Consider the following 26,346-nt stretch of genomic DNA (forward strand, 5'->3'; position numbering starts at 1 on the left):
TTATTGTGTTTTTCTCATTTTGTCGCTGGTTTTGATTTGTTAAATAGTTCAGCAAGCATCCTTAAAAAACTGAAACTCAATTCTAGTTGTTATTTGCCATGTATATATTATTCTAAGACAATCTTTAACAGCATTAGTACATGCTTAACTTATGTCATGCTGGTGCTAAGATAAAGCTACAGAAAACTATTATATCTGTCCCATTATGAAGCTCCTCACATCCAACACAAACATTCAAATAACCACATCTGGGTCTGTATTTCAGTAACTACAGAACTTAGAAGTGCTTTTATCCGCTAGCATTTAAAAGTCGAACGGATGAAATGTGGTTTGTTTTAGTGTGGTCAGGGTGAGAGATCCACCTGCCGCACCGACTCAGCCTGCTGATGGCCAGAGAGAGGAAGGGATGGAGGAGGAAGTATGTGTGGGAGTATGAGAGGGGCACAGCAGGCCTGCTGCTCTCAGGGCTGGAGAGCCTGGGAGCGCCAGCCTCCAAACAGAGCCAGCACTGTTTTCAGGAGGACAAACTCCTCGTGGACATGACTGTGCCCTTTGCATTTCCAGTCTCAGGAGTCTCAGAGAGAGAAGTGCCTACTAGTCAGTCAAACTGCCAGGAATAACAGCTAAACCAGCCGCCGTCACCTTTTAAACAGAGGCGGCTGGTGGAGATTACAGAGAGTGTGTTGACACTTTTGAACACTGAAAGGAAGTAAGTGTTCGACAGCCTTTTCTGAACTTAAACACGGCTGTGTTTGGCTTTCTTTTTCTCTCGTTATTCCTGTCAAAACCAAACAAAGGAAGCTATCGACCAGATTAATGCAGAGTTGCGTCTATCAGCTTCAGTAAGGTTTAATTGCATCTCAGTTGGATGTGGCACCACCGACAGCTCAGCACAGTCATGAGAAAATATCTGCTTCATCCTCCATCTTCAGACACCCTGGAGTCCTATTTTACCACGAAAAACATGCTTCTGTACCTCACATATACACATATCTAAATGATGCTGGATGATGGTATTCAATCTTTGTGAGTGAGGCAACAGGAAGAATGAAGGGGATTTCTATGGGAATGATGTTACAGCTGAGGTACTAGCAAGGCTTTATCTGCAGCCAGGCACAGTAGGCAGCTGACCCCAGACCCCCAAACTCCCAGATTCACTGTGCGTCAGTGGCTTTTTGGTAATTTGATTACTTGCAAATTTTTCTGTGATGTTGCTCAGATGAAGTGCAATATCAGCTGGGTCCTGTATTATTATTTAATCGTGTGGCTTTATCTTGTAAAGGGGCCATGTGTCAAAATCTAGTTCTAAAACCATAATTATTTTAATTTATATCGTGCCCACATAGTGTATAATCTTAAACAGAGTGATGTTTAATCAAATAACTGTGCAGCAAACTAACTGACATACAGAAGTGCTGGGATCAGGTAGAATTCCAGTATAGGTGCACTGGTGGGTTTTTCTGAGTCTCTGGTTTCTGTCATATGTACTGTGCTGTGTGCACTGTCCCTGAGGGCAACTTGGAAGCAACAGGGGCTAAACAGCAACTATTCACCTCAAACAATATTAATCCATCCATGGTTGCAGAAAACAAAATTATGTAGAGTAGGAGATGACCCAATGACTATGCAGGTACTGTCCCAAAGTTTCAGTATGGGGGCGTGGATCAAGTGTGAGGTTTGATCCCAGCCTGATTGCTTTGTTGGCATGATATCAGCTATCATGCATGACATCTGAGCAGGGCCTGTTTTAGTAAAACCACTAACATGTCAGGGTAAAGCATCGCAAGCAATCGTGTTCCAGCCTTTGCTCCTTGTTTACTTCTATCTAGGCTTGGAAACATTGTCTCTTGTGTTTGTGTCTCTCCGTGGAAAGGGAAGAGAAGGGGCAAGGTGGAGGTTAAATTGAGCTGGAACTAGCAAGAGATGAGCCTCATCTCTCTGAGCCCAAATCATATCCTTTTATCCATACCTTCGTACCATTTAAATATTCAAATGATAAACATTGTTGGTTTTTTTTTGCCTGGTAACTGCCTTCTCCAGCGACAGAAATAGCAGATGAGGTTTACCGATGAGGTTATGCATGTCCTTCCTCTGTTTGCAATGCCTGATTTGGGCCTTAAGCATAACAAAGGGTTTCATGGTTTTGAATAGCAAACCTGATACCCTGTTGTACACCTTCAGGCAGAGCAAGCATTGCTAATTCTCTAAACTGAACCACATTCACTGTCCTTCTGGGCAGGTAAGAGAAGGGGGGGGGGTTATAACCTGTCAGCAGAGCAGATCACCCCAAAGTCATCCAAATTACATGCAGTTTCACTCTCCGGTACAAATCCAAGGCATATGCATAATCCTGACTAAAGAGCACATATCTCAAAACTGAGAGGGTCTCCTTGCAAATGTGGACGTGGGGCCCCCTTTGCTCTAGCTGAGGGGTTGGACGGAGGGCGAGCCGTGAGGGCGTCTGCTGTGTTCCGGTGTTCTGGGAAAAGGACAGTGCACACAGCTGCGCTCAGGGGGTAAATGCAAAACAAACATGCCTCACACATGCTTCCCCCTCAGCTGTCATGGCTCTGCTTTCAAAGATTCACCCCGCCTCCTCATCACCCACCTCAGTACACACATACACATGGCGCTGTGTCTCTCCTTCTGCTCACTTCCACTATGTCCACTGGCCCAAAGCTGCAGCCCCCCATCGCAGGGTCCGAGGCACAGCCGCACGGCTAACCCAGGAAGGCTTTTTAATTAACACTGAGCCATGTGGAGGCTGTGCTCTGCAGTATTGTGTGTCAGGACAGACAGGGCCGTCTGTCTTCTAGATGGCTTAATGTAGACTGTTCCTCTGCACCGTGCGCAAAGACATTCTGCCATTTGGTAGCTCAGGTTTTCACAGCACATACTCACTGTTTTCACTCTTTTCTGTGTGTTCAAGTTTCTTTATTCTTGGATTCAAACATCTCCAGTCACATCTTCCTCCACCAGGAACCACAGACAGTCCCCATCTACCCCTTGAAAAGCGCTAATGCAAGATTAGCGTAACATAAAAAGCCTCTTCCTCCTGTATGCTGTGTAACTCCATCTCTGAGTGATGATGTCATCAACCACTTTTCTCATTTTCTAATACTACTGAAGTCAGGCAATCAGTACAGGAGTAAATATATGATAACTGTGTGTTGTGTGCATGTGCCTTTTCGTGCATGCAAAAATGAATTGAAGTGTTGTAAAACTCTTGGAAATGTTACTAATTAGATGTCGTGTTTTATTTTGTGAGACAGTTTATCGAGCATTCAAGTGTATCTTTTTTTTTTTTCATTTGGTGGTACATGGTAAAATTGTATTTCAAAAGTTGTGTTTGAACATTGTTTTTCTCTTATGTAATTCTTACGAGTTTCAAAAGGTTTTTTCAAGTTTTTGTGGCTTCAAGCTGTCTTTTGAAATGAATGTATGAATTTACTCATTCTTGTGTTACATTTTGTGTGTGATTAAAGTACAATAAGTTATTGCACTTCTATTCAGAATTAGTATTCGTCATTTAGTTTGTAACAAAATGTAGTACATGCTTGAAAAGGTTAAAGCAGCAACAGATACAGTATATAAAAGGATAAGATTTCTTGCATGGTAAGCATGATGGTTGCTCCCTCCAGCTCCTCAGCAGATCCACTGTTACCACAGTGTACAGAGGGAAATCAAGACAATCAAGGCTATTGTCCTATCAGTATTTAGAGATCACTCAAGTCACTTCCAGTTTCGAGAAAAATCTTTCAAGTCATCAGCTAAAGACAGTGGTTGGCCGAAACTTGTGAATAAGTTGTCTGCTGGTGTTGAAAAAAAAAAAAAAAAAAAAAAAATTTCTGTGTCTTATTACATTGCTCCAATGTGCCAAAATATTGTGTCATCCCTGTAGTCACATTCTGAAATCCCCATGCATTTCAGTCCCGTTGAAGGGATACGAGTGCTGAAATGAGATCGCAGAACCCGCAAGAGTATCACGCTAATTGAAGTTGACAAAAATACGAACTGCGCCCTTTTGAACTGCTGACATTAAACAGGGTGGATTAGGCAGTGTATATTAACAACAGGTGACAGGCTGGAGGGAACAGTGGATCAGCCATGTCACAAAGGTTCTTCTCTGGACGGTCTCAGATTGGACTAAAGACAAAAATGAAAAAGGAAAACGTCTGACTTCATCTTCTTCCCACTTCACTCACACATAAATGGAAAAAAAAAAGAACATTAAAACCGTGAGACGTATTGGTGTGGTCTTTACTTACCATGTATTACAAAGTCATATATACACCAGGAAACATAAGCTCAGTCAAAAAATTGAAAACAATTTCACCGACCTTATTAAAATAATAAAAAGAGACAAATAAAAACATCACAAGGCCATGTTTAAATCTTAAAGACTATGCTGCTCTCAATGTCATAGCCTAAATACAGACAAATACGGACAACTGGTGATGAGAAAGACACAAAATAAACACAAACATGTAAAATGGAAAAATAAAAAACAAAGCATTTCATCTACAGTTTTTACTCATCTGTTTTAAAAAGTGTGGATTTGGGAGTTGTCTATTATTCACTACACAGTAGGTCTTCAAATGCATGCCAAACAAATAATTACTTCTACGCTTATGCAGTGCTCATACACACAACTAAACTCATGAAAGGACTTAGTGGATGCTGCAATTAGCACCGCTGATTTTCTTATAAACATGATGAAAGACTTGCTCAGGCAGTATAAAATTACAATTCAAGATGTTCCAGTAGCTCAGCATATTTTTTTTTAAATCTGCAGTTTCTCACTCTAAACATTAGTTTTATGGTACTAACTTTGTCTAACAGTCCAATCTGATTGTGTAAAACAGAACGTGTGTGAAACATTTACTGTACATCATCTGTTAGCCACCACGTTGGGTTTTATCAAATTCAGGTAACCATTTGATAAAGCCTACATAGATATGTAATTGAAATCATTTACAATATATAATGTAAATTAAACATTTATTACTTTTTCTTTTCATACAGTACAGCTAAAAGAATCTGGTCCATGTCAGCTTTTGAAAAGAAGCAAAACAAAAAAAACAAAAAAAAACAAAAAAAAGAAAGAGAAAAATAGAGAATCCTTGTTGGAGCATCATAAATTTTGACTATTATACAGCACTGCTGCAAAATACAAATATATACACTGTATATGCTTATTCCATAGTACAAGGAGCCCAATGTTTCCAGCTCCAAAACAGTAACAGTGTGGGACCAAAAGCCTCCGATCAGTCAGCCTGTCAAACATCAGACTCAGGGTGACCTTTCAATAGCACTTTCTGTAACATTAGTCTATGCATAACATTGGTAAATGAAAATTTCTTTTGCTTTAAGCAGCAACAGACAGATCACTACCATCACACTTATCACCATCCCCAGATTTTAGTGATCTCTTTTATTCAGGATATTAACTTAAGGTCCAGTACATTTCTGTGTTTTAAGTTCAATTTAAAAATCAAAGGGAAAGTCACTTGAACTGAGAGGTAACAAAAGCATGTAGCACTTGAGTTTGAATAGTGACGTCTGAATTAAAAGATGGTGATGGTGATGGTGATGGTGACAAAGCTTGAACTTTTGAGGCTGTAACAATGTCCAAACATCTGTTACTGGCTGGTCAGAGGCTGCCGATGTTGGGGAAGCTCTTGAGCTTCTCTGGGAAGTCGTCTTTATAGAGCACTGGGTCTGCACGGTGTTCCACCACCTTCAGAGGCATTGTACCAAAAACTGATGCAAACTTGTTGATGCACTCAGATCTAGGGATGAAAATAAAACGTATTTACTTTGAAAGCAGGCTAAAAACCCAGTATTTATTTAGCAGCTTCTGATTAATAATGTTTGCAAATGATGTGTATGATATGGATGAAGCCTTTACCTTTTTCTTTCTTTCTTTCCTTCTTCCTCAAAAAGGTTTTTCATATTTCTATATTTTATTTATGTCTATATCTCTGCTTACTGCCAGCTAGAGGCTGTATCCATTCATTGATCCTGTGTGTATATGTTTGCTTTACTCACAGAACTTGCCTTTGTGCAAAACACGTATGACATGAATTACACCATTGCATCTAATTTTAAAAGAGGTAACTGCAAAGAGTGAACATAATTAAGGCGTAACATTTAAAAAAAAAATCTAATTTCACTGATAAATACAGTGGGGTTTCAAAAGGAGCATATTGATTCGAGTTTCAAACCAATTTTATGTCACTATGCAAAGTTTTTGTTGTGTTTGATTAATTATGCAGTGAGACAAACGGTAGTTCACGTTTTACGGTCATTTTTGTATAACAAATTTAAATGTGATTTTAAAATGTTTTTTAATATTCAAAACAACCAATGACTTAAAAGATTTTTAGAAAATAAAAACCAAAAATAATAATACCAAGTCAAAGTAATGTGGTGACTGTAAAGCATGTATGCAAAAATGCTTAGGTTACAGACAAAAACAGAGGAACAAGAGATTTCCAGTTGCAGTTTGTTCTCTCTCTCTCACACACACACACACACACACACACACACACACACACACACACACACACACACACACACACACACACACACACACACACACACACACACAAAACAAAGACACAACCAGACAAATGAGTAAATAAATAAGATAGTCATAATTTCATCCAACATTTCACAAACAAAGTGCCATACCTCTCCACCATGTGTGTCTGATCCAGGGACAGTCCATCAATGGCAGTACACTCAGGGCACTTGAACTTTTTCCTGGGGGTCACCTAAACAGGAGCACACCAGTAGTGTCAGCTCATTTTAACGGTTTGTTAAACTTAAACAGCCCAGACAGAAGCTAACTAACTGTCCAGTCTGATGAAACAAGACTATGACATCCTACAAGGACTTTTGTCAAGCACGGTGTGGTGAAAAATGTTTGAATTTACTAGCCTCCATCACATGCACACCCCGACACATTCCTGCACCCAATGATCTGGACCTGCAAATGTATGTGTGTGTAGAAGAGAAAAGAAAGTGAGAGACACAGAGAGAGGAAGACAGATGGTGTGGGGTGGAGTGTTTTCTGAAGGAACCTGTTTGAGATATGGTGGGAGGTGGAGCACGGGTGCAGGCGTAGGGTAGTGTGCAGGTTGTGATTTGATGGCAGGGTGTGCGTGAGCCCCGGTGAGCTTAGGAAAACACTCAGAGGGGGAGTGCCAGTGAGTGACACCAAGATAAGGAAGGTTAAGGCCAGGCTTTAGCTCTGGCCCCTGCACCTGGGCACAGTCAATGTGATGTGGAGGGGGAGAGGCAGTGAAGTTGAAGGGTGAGAGCTGATCAGACCCAGAGATGGTGGTCCCCTCTGTCAGGCTTCAGCCTCCCCCCGCAAGCTTAGAGTACCCCGGCCAGTCAGAGCTATGAATGTACCTTTATGGGGGCTTTGCCTGTGATGTTAGCCACCAGGAAGTTCATGGCAATATCTTCACAGTTCATGTGAGCGTCCACCCAGTTCTTGATGTCTCCTGGCATCTTGTATGTGTACAAATAGTTGAAGTACTGGAATTGAAACAGATTCAAAACAACAAATGAATACTGGGTGTCATATAGCTATCCTGCAAGGTTATTATGCATTATGCACAGTAATGTGGACTCTGTTTGACCAGATGACCCAAGAGTATGTAGAAGGAACCACTGCAGTGGAGTTCGCTCTGAACATAAGTGAGTGTGTGAGCTTTTAAGTAAAAGAGAGATAACCTTGCTCTACCTATAACACTCCGCTCGACCATCACGATAACCTTCTAGCTTGAAATCATATTTTTTGATAAAAAAATATATTTTCTATTTTTTTTTTTATATATATATATATATATATATATATATATATATATATAAAAAACACACACACACCCAAAACAGAGGTCTATAGGAAATTCTCTAATCCTTTCTGCAAAGTTCATTTTTTATTTGACTTCCAAATATAATGGACAATTTCCTTTTCAAAATTGGTTCGATGTGCAATATTACTAAGCAAAAGATCTAACTTCCATGAGTAGCTCTAAGGGAAACTTTTGTGAAAGATGCAGAGCTCAAGCAGCCAAAACTACTTAATTTTAGCTGAGCATTCTCAGGTCACCTTGTGATAGAAGGCGGCTCCAGTTAGAACCATGGAGACCTCATTGGTCCACTCTGACTCATACTTCCACTTCCCCATTTCATGGTCCCAGAGGTGCAGCCGGCCTGGATAGCCAACCAGCCTGTCTGGGAACTCCCTCCATACCTGGGAGCAGGCAAGAAGAGAGAGTGTCAGAAATTTTTAGGTGAACTGAACTTAGTGAGAACAGATGTTACACTAAAAGATGAATGTTTTGGTGGTATTTAAAAGGGAATTAAGAATGTAAAATTTAGTCGTAGGTTTCAAAATATATCTGAACATTTTTGTCTGAGCCCAAAATCACAACTGCGTGTCAAATTAAAATATTTTCAGATAGACATAGCTTTCTGATTGGCTGAATATCTCAGGCTTGACACCAGAAGCTAGTCTGAGCCTTCTACTGCAAGCAAGAAGCAATGTCATCTAGCTAGACAGACAGCTCCTCTATCCTGCCTGTAATTCCATGTAATTATCCTTAAACTTAGCACAATTTTATTAAATGGCTTCTAAATGGATTCAGGTGAGTGTACCATGCTAAGTGGGGCCAGGCAGGTATGTGGGTATGGAAAGCATCAGCTCTAGACCTGCTGTCATCATTCTTCACACATCAAACACACACCCATCCAGCAGGCAGTCAAATCCCCAACTAGTGGAGAATGAGACTGTAATCTCCCTGAATGACTTTAAACTCTGGGATCAACTTGAAATGGCTCCCTGCAATATCTGCCAAAGATGGAAAAGTATGGTAAAGGTTAAGGGTTTTTGTTTGAATGGGGGTCTTTTCTCACCTCATAGCCAAACTGCAGCTCATCAGATGTCAGCATGATGATGTCATCATCGATTGCTAGCACAGCTTCTGTCTCGATCTCGTCGTAGGGGAAGAAGCGGTTGCTCAGCTTGTTCTCTTTGGTTCGCACGACTTTGAGAGGAACACCGATCTTTGGCCAAAGTGACTCTGGCAGGAGGAAAAAAATACAATGATAGCAACCACATGTCTGGTAATATATACACAGATACAGAGCTGAAACATCTCAGTCAATTAATTGGTTGACAGAAAATTAATTTGCAACAATTTTTAGAATGGATTAATCATCTAAACATTTTCCAAGCAAAATTGGCCAGAATTAATTGGTTCAAGCTTCTCAAATGTGAAGATTATATTTGTCTTATATAATAGTACATTGACTCTCTTTGGATTATGAACTGTTGGTTGGACAAGCTACATGTAGACATCAACGTGGGCTCTGGGTATTTCTTGGGCATTTTTTCACTATTTGCACTAGCCATTTCATTAGCCAAACAATTAATCAATTAATTGAGAAAATTATCTGCAAATTAATTAATTGAAAATAATTGCTAGTTTAGCCCTTAATAGATACATATACACAGAGTGGGACACTATAATCATTCATACATTTTTAGGATTTGAGCAAAATTGTAAATGTGGCCAATCAGTGACTGAAGATTGCTGAGGAATGATGATGTCATTTACCACTGACGGAGATATTTGAATCTGTCCTGGCTGTGGAAAACAGAGTTTAACTTCACACACTGACTTGTATCGCTATGCTAACCTCAAGCACATGCAAATCTAACCACACTATGATTCTTCATGAGGCAGATCAACATAGTGTTTTTTCAGGAGACCGTTTCAAAGATCTTGGGCAGTGTCCATGGCACGGACTATGAAACACGCAGATCACACAGAATGTGTCCCCTCATTAATGGGGTAACTAGGGCCTGGCAGCCTATAAGAGAAGCTCCAGGTCCTCCTAACCACGTCTGAGGTCTCCTGTCAGAAGCTATTGTCAGGAAAACTGCTATGTTAAACGGCCAGAGTTTCTTCTTTCACTCTGTCCGTGTTGGTCTCAGCCTTTCCTTTATTCAGAGGCTGGAAAGAGTAGGAGTGAGGGAATTAATCTCAGCTGCTGTATAGGTACAATAGATCATTTGTAAGAACAGATACAAACACTGAAAGTATGTCAAGACAATTTGATAAACATAATGACATTTAAGTCTGTTACAAAAAATGATCTTCAGACTCATAAACAGAAAAAGGAATAATGCTGGACTGTATAAAAAACCCATTGTGTTACTTGGAAGCAAAAATAGGAGCCTGTAAACACATCAGATCAAGCCTGGTGCAAATGGAGAAGAAATCTGCTTTCATATTGGACTGAGCCCCATGAGTCTGACCTGTCAATGGCCCCTTGTTAATTCTAATGGGTCACAAAGCTCCAGCCAGGCGCCGCTGATGCCTCTAATGAAAAGGCAACTCACAGCCACGAGGAAGCACTTCAAAGTTGTCTCACTTCTTCATTACATTAGCCAAGTCTTACAGCAGCAAGACTCCTTTAATTCCCGGTCAAGAACAGTCTTCATCTGAGTTATACCATCAGTGGGGTAAGGCACGATTAACTGTTGTATACTTATTTGACATATTAAGGCAAATAATTAGAGTGCAAGGAGCAATAAATAACAATTACTAAGAGCTTACTATGACACATCTCTGATTAACTACGACTGAAGAAGTCTTGTGCCACAAACTAGCATTAATGAAAGACAAAAAAAACAGACAGGTAGACAGACAGGTAATAATAAAAATACATAGTTACACATAGCGCTGCTGGTCAGTCAGGACTGGGACCTACTGACGGCTTCTTTTTTATTGGTGCAAGCACATTAAGTGTACTGTATAGGTGCCTATGCTTGGGGTGCTGAGTAAAGTTTGAATATCTCAGATGCCCTGCTATCACTTCATCCTCTGTGAAACAGAAAGCCAGAGAGTAGTGGCTGTAGCATTCAGCACGTCATGACAGCATTTATTCTGGAGAGTAAGTACCTCTATCACTCATCTGTTGTACATCAGAGGATTTACTTTGTGTCTTAACAACCTCCCTATGGCATGAACAAAGAAAGGGTAAAGGAAAACTAGGCCACGAAAAACATGAAGCTACATTAAGTTGCTAGGTCATTTTAGTGGTGTTACTAGGTTAGCTACTGTTGTTTTATCGAGCTGATAATTTTACAAAGATTGGCAGAAGTTACAAGTTGTTAGGGCCAAACCCGTCAGCTGGGGAGAAGCACCAGAGTGTTAGCGACCATCCTGTTTATATCAATGAGGATTCCCTAAATATTAGAAGAGCCTCTCAGTATAATGTAAAATAATTCAGCAGCACAACAAACCACAGCTTCAAACATAACAACCTTCACCAGCGTAGGATCTATTGCATGGCTGTTACCTAATAAACTGGCAACTTTGTATATACGACTTTATCTTTTGGAAGGCTTCATGAACTTTCTTATTTTAGATGAGAATCTGTTATACTCACCCTCAGGAGGACTCTTGTTCTGATTATTCCACACCACCAGCAATTTAGCCAAGCTGGGCACCTTGGAGATTTCTGTGATGACCCGGAAAAGACTCTCAACACGATCGTAGGTCAGCACCACTGCTGTGAAACCAGGTGCCCTTGGTGGGATAAGTGGCAAGAACAGAGGGCTGTTCACACTGGACCACTTCTACACAAGACAGAAGAAGAAAAAAAAACATGAGCAGTTTAGGCTGCAAACATCATTTTTCATCCTTTTTTAATTAATTCTTTTATATCTCTATGGAAAGCTACTGTAGAGCTAGCCACGTCTTCTGTGTCAGCCCTGTCTGTCATGTTTTCCATGATTTAATGCACTATAATAATGCTTCACAGGACAGTGAGGTCACCTGCAGTAATTTCCAGATGATGGTTTTTATTATGGAGCAAGAATCGTCCAATAATGTCTCTCAGGGGCTAACAGAGGCAGAGCACAGAGTGCGGAAAGCTTCCAGTCAGAATGCCAAGTAAACCTTACAGAAGCAGCAGGACAGAAAGAAAAAAAAAAAAAAAAGATTGGTGGGAGTTTGCAAACAAGACAGGTTGGCTAAACTCTTGCATCTACTGCTCTTCAGATGTCATTATGATGGGTCAAACTCTTCTGGGTTGTGGGTGAAATAGGGTGGGATAGGGAGAAGGAAGGGGGGAAGTGCGTAACAGTGAAAACGTGGAGTTTGCCAGGTAGTAAATAGTGGCCATCTCATGTGAGTGTGGAAGCTTCTCTATCATTGCTGCCTTTTAAAACAGCCTGTAAATCCTAGGATCAGCACTGACTTCAGCTTAGATCAAGTGACACTATTAAATGAAGGAAGCCATAGGAGTTTTCTCTGATGGTATGTGTGTAATAAATACTAAACTTTAAAAGTTAGTGTCACTTGGATTAGAGTGACACCAAAACAGGAGAAAACTAGTGTTAGTCTATTTGCAACCAATAACCCCTTTTTTGTTTACTAATGTTTTTTTCTCAACCGAAATAAAAGACAACCAATATATTACATTTACAAGCATGTGCTACTGTAAGACTAGTAAATATAGAAGCATCAGGGTTCACTCTTGATAGACTTCAAAGGCTCCAAACATGTTCCACAATGGTTACAATGGCAACTAGTCTGAGAAGGCCAAAGACAGCATATCTAACACAGTAAATCTGTGGGCTTCTTGAAGTCCATATAAACCCTGTTTCTCCTCTGGTCCCAGGTGGCCACAGAGTGATTATGTGGCTCCTTCCACAGCATCTACACAAGTCTTTCAACAGAGACAAAGACACTGCCTTTTACACAACACCAGTCACTCCTCCACCAATAAAAATTCCCTTTACTGGCAAGTGGAAACTCCCTTGTGGCCTTTCTCACGTTGTCATTCAAGAGGGGGGATTAACTAACACGCAGCACAGATGCATTAAAACGGAATAAAACAGGCAGAGACCACTTAAGTCATTTGTCAAACAGAATAAATTAGATGAAAAGAAAGCCGCAGCTCAGTGTCACCAACAGATCTGAGGGAGTTAATGTGGTTTTATACTTTATATTTACACATAAAAAGAAAACTTTTATTTGGTTATTTGAACTGCTCGTGTGGTTCTTCATTAATCTTACATACTTGAAGCATTCAAATGACTTTATCTGTCCGTCCTATCTGTTTATCCGTAGAAACATTCCCATTCGAACACATTTTGTAATTTTACATTCAACAGCACAAAAAGTACTAACAATGTACATAGATGTTGGAGGCACTGCAGCGGTAGATCCAATCTTTCAATTCATGCTGAATGATGCAAACAATAACGCTGCATCATAAGATACACTTATATTCATTAGTATTAGGACAGTGCTTGCTTTATTATTATTATTATTATTATTATTATCATTAATAATATAATAATAATAATAATAATAATAATAATATTTTGGCTCTACTTCAGCCAGCTGAATTTCTTCAGAAAAGGACACTGTGGGTAAAGTGCCGGCTTTTGTGTGCAGGAGAACAGAGTCAAAACAAAAATGTTCAAATATGGTACTGTAACTTTTAAACAAGATAGTGATCATACAGCCAGGTGCCAATCACCACAAAATTTTTTAAACTCTGGCAAATTTGAAAGTCTGAATTGCCTCAATTCTTATCCTATATAACCCTTACAAGTATGCCCACTACCTACAAATCCCAAACAAAAAGCAGCTTGTCCCTTATTCTGAAACCCCCATCTACAGGCACCAGCAATCCAGGGAAATGTGCTTCCAATTACCATTCTAAAGAACTACAGGAGGAGAGGGGGAAAATGTCTGCTTGATTTATTTAGTGCTCTGTGCAAGTTCTTCTCACCATCCATTCACTGAAGCCATTGAGAAAACACTTCATCTCCCATCTGAGGAAGAATTGGCCAAAGGTCTGTACCTTGACACAATTAACCTTCTCTGGGTCTGGACAAACCTTAAGACCTGAGTGATACTGATCGACTGGATTGGGGGTTGGACGCTCTGACAAAACATTTTGACGTAAATGGGCAATGTCAAGTGTAACTGCTGATTAACAAGCTACCCGCTCAGAAGTAAATAAGCATCCATGGACAAGAGTGAGCAGCTGTTTGACCATAAACCTCTCAATCCTGAATGACTGTACAGGTTTCAGCAGAACTAAAATGACAAACATCAGAAAACACCCCTCAGAACCCTGCTTGTTTACACCATTGCAACGGTGTTGTGACTGCCACCTCTCTAATCTTAGCATTTCAGTAGATCTACTTATACTGGGACACTTGCAGACATTTGACAGATGCAAAGACACTATTATGCATCTACACACATGCTCACATGCCTCCACCCCACAAGTTTAACATGGAGGAGTCTCTAGATCAGACCATGCTGTTTAACAACTCCTGAGAGATGGTCGCACAGCCAAGCTGTCTGCAGCCACAAACTCCCACAACCACAGGGATGCTAAACATACACACACACACACCATTCTTCACATCCAGTGTACTCTCTACTAACACAGTGACTCAGACATGCAGGAACTTATTTTTCACCACACTAGAGGCATCCTCCTAGTGCAGAACTGCTGACACGAAATGGCTGCGTCAGAGCTAGGTGGGTGTATACCAAACTATGAAGCACTGCATGTGTGGCGCTTCAGAAAGAGATAAGGCATCTACTGTCACACAGCTTCAATTTACACGTCAAAAAGAGGGTGGACAAGCACTGTGGGCATGTCTATTGTCAAAGCTCCTTTCTAGATGGGTGTCATTCAAATGTCTGCATTAAAAAGACTTCTAGGAATACAACTGACTGGCTCAGCACAGTAGAGCACACAAACTGTATAGATTTTACAGCTGTTTGCTGGAAGAGAGCAGCTAAGGTATAGATATAGCTAAATAACAGATTCTTCTGACAGACAATAATGGAAAGTTAGGACACAATAATAATATAGTAATCTTGCTCAGTGGCTAAAAGTTAAAAATACTTGCAAAGTGCATGTCAGCATCAAATCTCCACAGCTACGTACCACCAAAGGCGGATTGTTCCACTGCTCATAGGTGCGTGCAGCATATGGGTAGATGCGATCATTGATGATCTGAAGCGTTGTCAAGCCAATAGCCTTCATGGAGCTGAAGTAGGCCTCCCAGAACCAGCGTGCCTATGGACAAATGGAACACAATTCCTTAAAATGTACCCATACAAACAAAAATAGCCAAAAAAGAGCAAACACAAAACGTGCTTGAAGGATCAACATTGCAATGCACATTTACAAAAATGTATATTAACCAAACATGCACTTTGTATTCAATTTCAGAGATATTCAGTGTACAGATGTAGACAATGCAGAGGTGCAGAACTGGATATTTGCATTGACTGACGAAAAAAAACGTGCAACAAAAAAATCAAAACATGCTGCATACAGGTGCAGTAAAACCCCGTTAATGTTTCCACAATTAGTCTACAATAGGTGCACTTTTTATGTCTCTACTGAAGGCGATGACTATGTTTACGTGGGCTACAACAGACAGTAATTCATTAAAATGTTGACATTGTTATTGCTTAAAAATTTTTTATCCTATGGAGTATGGCCTTTACATGAAGAAGAAGTCATAACTGTAAAATCAAATTTTTTCCCCCTCATCCATGTCTTTAAAGACAGTTTTGCAGCCCTCTCCAGCCTCTTGCCCTTCAACAATTCTTCTTCTAAAGCCCTCTGAAATCTCTTTTGTCTGTGCCTGTTTTATTTCAACAGATCTCTAATGTGCAAAGCAGATTTTAATGATAAGTGAACTCTTAACCCATCTCTTACTGTTATCACATCGGCTGCTGGAATACTTAACTCCAACTGCCATAATGCACAAATCACTTCACATAGTTTGTTCAGCCAAGACTGCAAGCATGAGAAAGAATACCTGTGAACTGAATTTGTTTATTCAGATAGCTGATTTAGGCTCTCTGTTACAGCTGAGATGCAGTGAGTATGAAATTTCAAGGGAAATCAATGAAACAAACCCGAAAATTCTATATTGTCCATGAACTGATCAATCTGAAGTAGTGCGACTGAACATGATATATGTGTCTAGCCTCCCCGTGTCCTGCAGGCCCCTATACTATTAAGAAACTTCAAGGGACAGTTCAGAGGCGAAAGGGCCCTATAAGAGTCAATGAAGCTTTAAACAACACTGTCTCCTGCCAGGAGGCACCATGCTACACTGACCTGACTCTGCCCCACCAGCTCCTCAATGACCCACAGTTCCGTGGTAGAGGATGTGACAATTTCAGTGTTTGTGTGTAGAGCAGTGAACTATATTTCTATCTTGTCTTCCTATTAGAATTCCCCAGTATTTATTATTGGCTAATGTTTGTGTTCTATGTTTAACAAAGACAGTCCTTAGTGGCACGTGAACAACATGTGACCATTTCTTAAATCACCCGCGTCTGTGTATAGGACGAAGCATTGGAGATGTACAACATCACAAAAACAGCATTTATCTTTACAGAGGGAGGGGGGGATCCAAAAAGACTTTCTAATCTCAAGGGGGAAGCCCAACGGCCCATAAATCAGCCAGTGATGAAAGTTTCTTTTCCAACCGGGAGGAGGCAGAAAGTAAACTGTGCTGGCCCGAGGCCCCTTCCACCACCCTCCACCCGCTCCCAGCGCCTGCAGGAATTTTTATGAGTGGGGAAGAAGAGACAGCGTCGCAGAGAGGAAGAGAAACCCTTACATCATCTTCCAATGGCAGCATCTAGCCTATAGTCTACACTTAGTTCCAGTTAAGCAGAGCAAAATATTGCAACTGAGACCTACTCAGTCCATGAGATAACCAAAATTTATTTCACCAAAAAGAAAACTAAGTGCAATGTAAATTGTAACTATTAACCTGCTGGAAATATTGAAAAATAATGCAAAAAATCCCAAGAGAGTCAGGTCCAAAACTTATTCATTTGTAAGTCCAACAAAACACTCGCCCGATTCAACGCATGTTTAAAACTGAATTATCTTGTCATTTCCCTCTAGTTTGGAGGTCTCCCACTCTTTTGTTGTTTAAAATAGTTAAAATAAAGGTCAAACAGATAATCAGACACTGTTTAGATTACAGTAGTCTGCATCACTTTGTTTAACTCAGTGGAAGTTGTCAACTGTCTGACAGATGATTCAACCTATAGACCCGAATTGGCAGCCAGTGAGCTGTGGACAGAACAGGCAATCATTAGCGTTTTCAACATAATCAAAACCAGAAGTGAAACCAAGTCTCTTTCAATCATGTGAGCTACTCACTGTGAATATTGTTTTGCTAGAGATTTATTAGCACTTTACTTCTGACTGTGATCAAAACATTTCTAAACACACAGACGACTTTTTAATAATAATTACCTGGTCTCCCAGGTGTAAATCAGTCCTCATTAGAATGTCTAAAATAAAAGGTAGCAGGACTTTGTGTCTAGACGACCATGACTGAAGACCACTGCTTTAGCAGCAGGTTTCATGTGGGATTACAGTCTTGGCGCTAGTGAGCCCCATGGTTTCCTGGATTACAGACCATCCCACTGATAAAATTGTGGTTTGTGAGGCTGTAAACATTCTGCAGTGCAACACCAAGGCTCACAATAGGACTACACTGTGTCCTCTTCTCTTCAACCTTTATACTTTAAATTTCATGATAAAGTCCAGCTCTGATAACAATTGTGTGGGTAAGGAAAGAATAGAAATCTGGTGGAGGGTCTCAGTTGATTGCTCAAGGAGATCAAATTTGCAGCTATAGACTGGTAAGATTAAGGAACTGTTATTACATATTTGACTGATCAAAAAGCCACTGACACCTGTCATCATCCTGCCTGTTCAGTTCTGTACGAGGAGATGCATGTAACAGGAGGCTGGACTGAAGAAAAGCAGACTCGACATTGACTATCAATCAGCTGCAGCCAGTGGACTGTTCTGGAGAGGCCACAAAGACTGTGTGTGGGAGGCTAAATTGGGATGACAAGTTGGATCAACCAAAAAATAAAAAAAGCTGGTTGTCAGGCTGAAGCTCAATACCAAGGCAAAAGTAGAGGAAAGGATGAAGAGTAAATTGAACTCGATCTTGGGCCATAACTCCCTCTTCCCATCTTATATATTCTAATTTAATAACAGAATTGATTTGACTGCACTAATCTAATAAAGATCTTTAGTGTATGTGTCCTAATTTGAGGGTATGACCCAAACAACTTGAGCAGTGTTAACAATGCGCAGCTGTTTAGTATGTGGCCTTTTGAAATGTGACCTACATGGATGCTATTACATCATCTAACATTTGAAAATTAGTTCTGCTGTCTGAAGTAGGTCCACTGATGGAAGCTCAACAGTAGCCTATCACAATTTGACCTGGTCTCTGATAGGACTTGCTCTTTAAGTTAACCAAATGTTCTGTCCCTGCAGGAAGAATTGAAACTGCGGTGCCGCTCATTAGGTAGATGTTACTTTGCTGTTGTCAACAAAAAAACAACTACCAATAATGGTCTGAACAAAAAACACACTTGACTTCCCGGGAAGACAACTGATGAAAAAAAATGAATACTAATTTGAGGACCAGATTCAAATCACCTAAACAGTTAAACAATCTTTCCAGTTGTTGGGTTTTTGTTGATATCATAGATACCTCTGACTCTTTATAAAACCTAACACTGTAATAAAAAAGTAAAATAAAAATTGTTCATTATGTGGTATTTCCTTTGTGATAAGTATGCACTGCCTATTCGTATTTCTACATTTTTAAGCACAAAAGTCAGACAACATGTGAACAAAGACAGATACACTATGAAAGCAAAAGCTGCTGAGCCATCTGCTGGCCAAACTAATGAAATACATCAGCTCAACCACAGACGAAATTAATGTTCAAGCTTTGCTAGAATATCTGCTTTAAGAAATCAGGCTCTCAGCATACATTCAAATATTTTCCTCACAAATTTCATTCAAATTTTCATTCATTACATTTCTGTTCCTGCATTGTGCTTTGGTTTCTTAATGATGAAACCCACTTCCATGACACTGTATCACATTAAAATACAGGGAGACAAGGTCTTCAAAGCCTAGACAGGGATTTCGACAGAAACTTGCTCGCTCTGCTCTGGAAAGCAAGGTTAGATTTAGTAGTATTAGTGAAGGTGGAAAGAAGACATGCAGAGACTACTGTGACACTTATTGACTTAGTGACCATGTCATTTCTCCATGTGACTGACCTGTTTCCCGTGTCAGGAAAATACCAGCAAACGTTCCACTGAAACCAAACTTAATGCACACTTTTTCTAATACGGCTTCAAGGCAGAGCTAAGTCTGTCCCAAATTTCACCGTGGTCTACTACATCAAGGAGTCTTATAGGCTGGTTTTAGGAACAACAATAATCAGCAGACATGAAGACATTTATGACATGTTCAGCATGAATATTATAACTGTCTGAACACTACAAAGTTATGGCAGAACCCCCACACATGGTCACCATGTAATATTAACTTATTAAATATCTGTTCCTCTTAATGGGATGGATGAAAATAATTCTGCATATTAAATATAATATCCTTTTATCGAAGATTTTGAAAAATGTTTCATCCGTAAAAATTATGTCCAACAGAAACATTTCAAAATAATATCTGCTTCTACACAACTCGATTTATTTGCTTCTGAATTGCATCCGAGTGTAAATGAACTCCTGAATGTGAGCTTTTTTTTTTTTTTTTTAACTGTAATACTGTATGGTTGATCCTACTCATTCATAACAACAAATCATCTGAGCTGGACTGAGCCATGTAAAGTGCTTGTATTTGTATGAGTGACAGAATATTCTTATTAATCAAGCATGTCCCGGTGAGCTCTGATAAACTATTATATGCTCGTAAACTTAAGAGGCACCTGAGCACTCTGGCAGTTACTGGAAATAAATCACACAAGTAGGCATTTTACTACTCGCAAATACCGCAATTGATGATACTGGAATGGAACCATTATCTTCAAGAGGTAAATCCATAATGTGGCCTAAACAAGCTCTCTAATGTGAGCTCAATTTTGTCTGCTAATTGACATGTCAAGCCATCACTGAACTGTGAACCTGCTTTGAATAATCCCTCATGTCTCCCAACTGTGTAAACAAATACTTTTCGATCTGTATATGTGCTGCATAAAATTAAAGTGTTTATGTGGATTTTTATCAGGTAAGAAACAAAGAAATTTAACTATTGTTAAAACCCCAACACAAAGGTGAAATAAGCTATAAAATATGATACTAGTTCCCTTTCTGTGCCAGCAAGACAGACAGGATTTCTTTATTTAATATCAAGTATTAAACTAAGTCAGACAAGCAAGATGCAGGCAACTTGCTGTCTTGGAATTCTAAAATATGATAATGATACTCAATATAAAAATAAACATAAAATACATATACAATATTTTATAAAAAATTATATATAGTAAATATAAAATTCTGTCCAAACATTGTTTAGAGAAAATTTTGATCACCACTATGTTTCTACAATCTTAAACTATTATTCACAATAGATTAAAAAAAACAAAAACAAAAGAAAAGCAAACCGTGATGCTTTTGATGTGGATTTGTGCTTACAATAACACACACACACAAAAAATCCTATACAGCGGTACACCATTACTTTCGCCAAACTTATAGTTAAGTTTCTTCTGTAGAGAATCAACCAATTCAACCCATTTGTGCGCCATCAGAGCAGGCAGAGGAGTAATGTGACCAGTGGATAACAAAACAAGTTCAGATCTATGATACCAAGTTAGCTGTGAGCTATACACAGCAGGATACCCCCACCCAACACCACCACCCCACGAGCAAGCCATGTTTTTGAGCTTGTCTGGTGTAATCCAACCCCAAGCCTGTCTCTGAGCCCTTGGCCTAAAATGTCTGTTTGGCCAGTATAATTGGTAAATGGACCAGAGTTGATACAAGAGAATGAGGAGCAGCTGAACTGGTGCACTTCTCTCATAGCTGCTTTCACTTTTGTTTATTGTGGCTCAATGCAGATATCAAATGGAAAGGGAGAATGAGCTGTCTTCAGTGCATTTCACTCAAGCAAATATCAACATAGTTGAGTCTTCTGAAAGCTTTTTAAAATCTAGACTGAGCTAAGCATGAAATTCAAACTTACAAAAGTGAGGGTGGTGTCCAAATTTCTGTCTGTCGCACAGCACAAAAAATTTGTTTTGGCTTCCACAGACTTGACTGGTTGGTTGGGTGGTTAAGGTACAGGCACATCTCAGACATGATGTACAGGTGATCTAACCCCAGTGACAGCACCTCTGATGCAATGTCAATCTGAATTCTCAAACTGCAGCTAAATCTAAGGCACTTTACATAAGTTTTGCTGAGAGATGTTTTCTCTTCAGTTAGACATCGTGACTATTACCTGTCTCTGCATCTCTTCAACTTGTCTGTGAGGAATACTCTTTAGGATGGTGTACATCTCTGACAGCTTTTCTTCTGGAATAACCACAGATGCCCTGGGAAGAAACAGAAACATTAAATTAGTGAACTAAAAATGGCAAACTGAAACCATTTACTTGTTTTTTCAACTGTTCGGTGACTTGGGCAGACCTTTTCCAGTCGAGTACTTCAGAGAACGGCAGGATGTAGGAGTCAGCGAGGATGACAGGGACACAGCCAGCCTGCAGCACATCACTGAGGGCTGCCTGACCCAATCGGGCCCCCCGTAAAACCACACAGAATGAAGACTCCTGTGGAGACACATTGGGAGCAAACTGTTAACAGGCCATGTGATTTTGCATTGTACACACAAACAAACTAAAACCAAGCTTTACTGACCCATTTTCACTGCTAGAAACTTATTCAAGAACCAAAGAACATTTTAGGAATTTTAACTGCATTTTGACAACAGTATCCTAGTTCCCAGTTTCAGTTGCTGGGTTTTAATTTCTACCTCCCAAAAAGTCCCTGCTCCCACAGAAGTACTTATTAAAGGCCCAGGAACTTTCAGGGTCCAGGAACTGCAGTTTAAATCATTGTTGAATGTTAAAACATAAGCCTGTAAGCTGCTTAAAGATGCATAACTCATCCTTTCTGCTTATAACAAGCACCATTTGTTGGTGGGTTCAATGTTAGGACCTGAAATGAGAATTTCTTATGAAGGTATTAAAAAGTAATTATGAAGCCAAAAATAACAGATTGGATTTTTGTTGCCAAATTCAGGAGAGTAGTGCATTTAACAAATTTAGTAGATCTTGATACTTTTCATCTTTGTTTCCCACCTGCAGGATCTGTGGGTAGTCATACACCTGCCCCTTGTAGCAGCGTTTTCGTGCAGAGGCAGCACCCTGGGAGAGGTTGCTGCATTTGTCCAGGAGGAGCAGTGCTTCTCCATTTTCCTCCTTCAAGCGCTCCAGTTCAGCACGGTACTCTCGGTGGATGGCAGTTTGAGAAGATAGAATAAAGTAGCGCCTTGGCCTGGGGGAATAAAGACAAGAGATATGCAACTGGTTATGAAGTTGTACTTTATATTGTTGATTCCTTAATCAAATAACTCCGTAATCAAGACTAGCCTGAAGAGTGTTGATGAACCAGAATTACTTTTATTTTATTTGGAAGACCTTTCTAAATTTCACACATCATTATGTTTCCTTGGAGCACCGTCTGTAGAGAAGCTGTCGATGGATAAATTAGGTAAAGTGACTGTAATTTGGTCATGACGATGAGAGTTAATGAGAGAGACCTGCTTACCCAGGCTGTCTCTCAGGCAGCTCAACATCCACAGAAAGTGGGCTGTAAACTGGGATGCTGACATCATAACCTTGTCTGTAGGTCCATGTAGAAAAACCGCCTCCAGCCAGCAGCGCTCTGAAACAAATGGACCTGGATTGTAACAATGTTTCAACACAATTGGGGATTTCAACAGATATGAGCTACAGGAACATACTTTAAAATGCACATTCATTAATTGGTTCTTTTGCTTCCTGTGAGCACTTTTGCTACCAAATATGCTACTGTGGCACATGAACTGGCATCAAACAAGGCTTAGCGACCTGGTTAATTGATCTCATATAGTCCACTAGATGATAAACTGTACCTATATTTTGGAATCTGTTCTATTCTCAGGCAATGAGAATATAAAATGGAAACACACTGTCAGTCACACACCTGGTTCTGATGAGGCTCCATGCCAAATGGACTCCAGCTGGATGAGCCCAGGAAATTCCTTATAGTTAAAGATAGTGCTCATTGTCTCAAGGCTGCATGTTCGTAAACCCTCTTACATCCTCAGCCATCACTCTAGCCTACAGGACATCTTGAGACACATAGGCTCTTTGCTGGTAAATACAACCAGATTTGAAATGTCTCCTCAAGGCCTCCTAAAAATATTTTATGTCCAAATTGCTTGTAAATACCTTTTTCATCTTCATAAAAAAATCATTCTTAGCACTTGAGGAGTGACTGCAGTTATGGTAAATGCTTCTAAGCTTGCATACTCCATGGTTGCATGAAAAGTAATTTCATCTGTCCCAGAAACAGAACACAAACAAGAAATGATTTATTGTTCCTACAAGTGGCACGTTGCTGACAGGAATCCTAAAAACATGAATCTTGACAACATGTTTCCCTCCTGTCTGGTGTTTTGAATCAAACTTGTAGTTTTACATCATTGTTAAGATGTAGATGTCTGTCTTGACTTTAGTAGTACATCAGTTGATGACATCTTTTGGTTAATGAAATTAATCAAATTTCTTTCTACATATTTCCATTACGTTAATGCAGCCTCTTAACTAAAGGAAGCCAGCAATGTAATTCTGCTGTATTGTTTGAATATACTAGGACGTCGTGGTAGTGAACCATTAGTGGCGATTTTAGATTTCACAAAGATTACTGTCAGATTATAAAGAACCATTCTTAAATTCTAAAATGGCTTTTAAGACATACTCTACCTGTCTCTTGGCACATCCAAGGCAGTATTGTAGTCTGGAGGGCCTCCAGGTAACATGTTGAAAAGCAGATGATTCATCCCTTTGTCCCATCTACCAAAACACACACAAGATTACTGCAGGAACGACAGGTTAATCAAACAGAAAATGTAGCTAATCAATTTGATTTAATTAAATTATGGTAGGTTTCCTAATCAGTTAATGTTTCAAATAATTATCAAATAAAAATATCCAACATTCACTGTTATGTAGATGCTTTAGTCCATTCCATACCACTGTTTTATGAAACCTTTTTTAAAAATACTGGCCAAAGAAGGGGAATTTTGCTTTGGGCTCTTGTGATAGGGCATGGTCACCACTGACATTTTACGATGTACCAGATTAATCTTTCATATTCTTTGGTATTTAAAAGATAATTGTTAGTTTCCGTCCTACACAATATACATATATATGGTTAAGTAGCTGTAGATAAATCTTTTGGGTATTAAAAAGCTACATTTGAGCTTTAACAGCAATCATAACAACACGAGATACATTTTAGAGAAAAAGATTCATAAAGAAGAATGACTTGAGATTAACTGAAAGTGACAAAGTAGTAAAACACCATGATTAAAACTGGGTCTAGTGTAAATCTTTACCTGGGTAGCATTGCCAGAGCTTGGGCAGTCTCTCTGATACGCAGGGAGTTCTGATTCAAGACATCAATAGAAGGGATAAAAAGACAAGCCCTGGTGACGTCATCAGTGTAAAAGTCGCTGTCAGAGATGGCACTGAGCAGGTCATTGTATTCTCGAGACAGTCCAGTGCTGCTGATGGGAACCCCAAGTTCATCTACAAACCGCTGCAGAGGGTAGATGTACACCTACAAAGGCAACCATTTCCACAGTGGGTTGAAATTTCAACAAAGGACCCTGCAAAATGTTTAAGGGATATACTTAAATTGTGTAAGATCGATGATGTGAGGGTTGTTTTGAGAGGCAGTTACCTTGATTCTATTTTTTGGATTGTAGCCACATCTGTACACATCAAAGCAGGTGTGCATGCGACAGCTGAGGTCACCCCTCTCAGGAATGGGACTGGAGACAGGCAGACGGACCAGAGGTGCATCATGGACACTGCGTTTGTCAAGGGTCCAGTCAGCTGTGGACTCAATGGAGTGGGGCCAGAACTGAAACATCCCCGTGGCAATTAATCCAAGGAGCACCACAGAGAAGAGGGTGATGTAGTATATGCGATGCTTGGTTTTCATCCGCGGAATAAGAGCAGGGCCCCGCGAGCTGTATTTCCCAGGGGTATACATGCCTGACACCTCTCTGTCCAACCAGCCACTGTAAAGACAGACATCTGATCAGTGACAGCTTTTTTACTGTTTATACTAAAGCTGCAATAATTAGTTGATCAACAGATTGCTTGATCACCAGAAAACTAGTCAGCAATTAGTTTGATAAGTGACTGATGGTTATTTTTAAGGAAACATTAAAATCTCTGTTGGGTTCCAGCTACTGAAATGTAAGAATGTATTGCTTTTCTTTGTCATACACTATAGTAAACTGAATATTTTGGGGTTCTGAACTGTTGATGGACTGCACAAACCATCTGAGGACTCTTGGAAATTACAACGGGCATTTTTCACTATTTTCTAACATTATATATATAAAACAATTAATGATTCATCGAGACAATAATCGGTGGATTAATCGATAACAGAAATAATCGCCAATTGCAGACACACACACATACACAATTTGGTAATGCACAGGTCACAAGTCCCCCATAACCTCTGTATTTTTTATGTCAAGACTGCTGTGCATACTTTCTAGAGTAACAATAATAAGCTGTTAATAGTTAAATGACTTCGCTGCCAACGACATGTATAGTTAATTGTAACGATAAAATCTCGTTGTCACCAAGCCAAAAACACTGACCATGACAGGGGGGGGAAATGGACTGTCACGGTGCACGGCCAGAATAGCGAAGAGACTGTTTTATCTTAATTTAACAAGGAAGCTAACTTGGCTAACTGCAGCTAACGTAGTCGTTAGCTTAACCAGCTGTGTAAACATTCATGCTTAGTTAGCTCACTAACTGGCGTTATTAAACGCTATAAAAAACGTAAAAAGAGCCATTTGCTAACGTTATAGGTATATATTTCACCCACCGAGACGTTTAACGGAACGAGGTTCAACAGTTCGTTCTTAATTCATGGCTACGGTTAGAAAACAGGCAACACTAATAAACAGTGTTAATGCTAGTCTAGCTACAAGCTAACATTAGCGCTCCAGGAAATCTTTCAGTGATTTTCGGGAAGTCATTCTTCTTCGTGTCTGACATGTATTTGTGACTCAGGAGGTAGAGACTTTGCTTCCCTCTGGTGGGATTGGAGGTAAACTAAATACATGTTTTACCATAACTACTATATATCTATATCTATC

General features: G+C 39.8%; 1 protein-coding gene across 1 annotated transcript; it reads right to left on the bottom strand.

Annotated features, from left to right (window-relative positions):
* Window positions 1–4,241: 4,241 nt before the first annotated feature.
* On the bottom strand, window positions 4,242–26,204 carry ext2 (exostosin glycosyltransferase 2). Its single transcript, XM_040135176.1, has 15 exons — window positions 26,073–26,204; window positions 24,900–25,242; window positions 24,553–24,776; window positions 23,918–24,007; window positions 22,719–22,835; window positions 22,250–22,445; window positions 21,579–21,718; window positions 21,391–21,484; window positions 15,016–15,147; window positions 11,479–11,668; window positions 8,935–9,101; window positions 8,129–8,272; window positions 7,423–7,551; window positions 6,697–6,779; window positions 4,242–5,792 (listed from the first exon to the last, which is right to left on the bottom strand). Exons 2-15 carry the CDS (start codon window positions 25,212–25,214, stop codon window positions 5,654–5,656), a joined length of 2,160 nt encoding a protein of 719 aa, XP_039991110.1. The 5' UTR covers window positions 25,215–25,242; window positions 26,073–26,204; the 3' UTR covers window positions 4,242–5,653.
* Between the last annotated feature and the right edge of the window lie 142 nt (window positions 26,205–26,346).

Source organism: Xiphias gladius, chromosome 1 (genome assembly GCF_016859285.1).
Source record: "Xiphias gladius isolate SHS-SW01 ecotype Sanya breed wild chromosome 1, ASM1685928v1, whole genome shotgun sequence".
NCBI lineage: Eukaryota > Metazoa > Chordata > Actinopteri > Istiophoriformes > Xiphiidae > Xiphias > Xiphias gladius.

Coding starts and splice junctions, on each gene's coding strand:
- ext2 (XM_040135176.1), bottom strand. CDS start 25,214: ATGTATACCCCTGGGAAATACAGCTCGCGGGGCCCTGCTCTTATTCCG. Junction 24,008..24,552: donor GCTCTGGCAATGCTACCCAG/GTAAAGATTTAC, acceptor GTGTTTTGGTAG/ATGGGACAAAGGGATGAATC. Junction 7,552..8,128: donor GAGCCGCCTTCTATCACAAG/GTGACCTGAGAA, acceptor TTTCAATTCCAG/TACTTCAACTATTTGTACAC.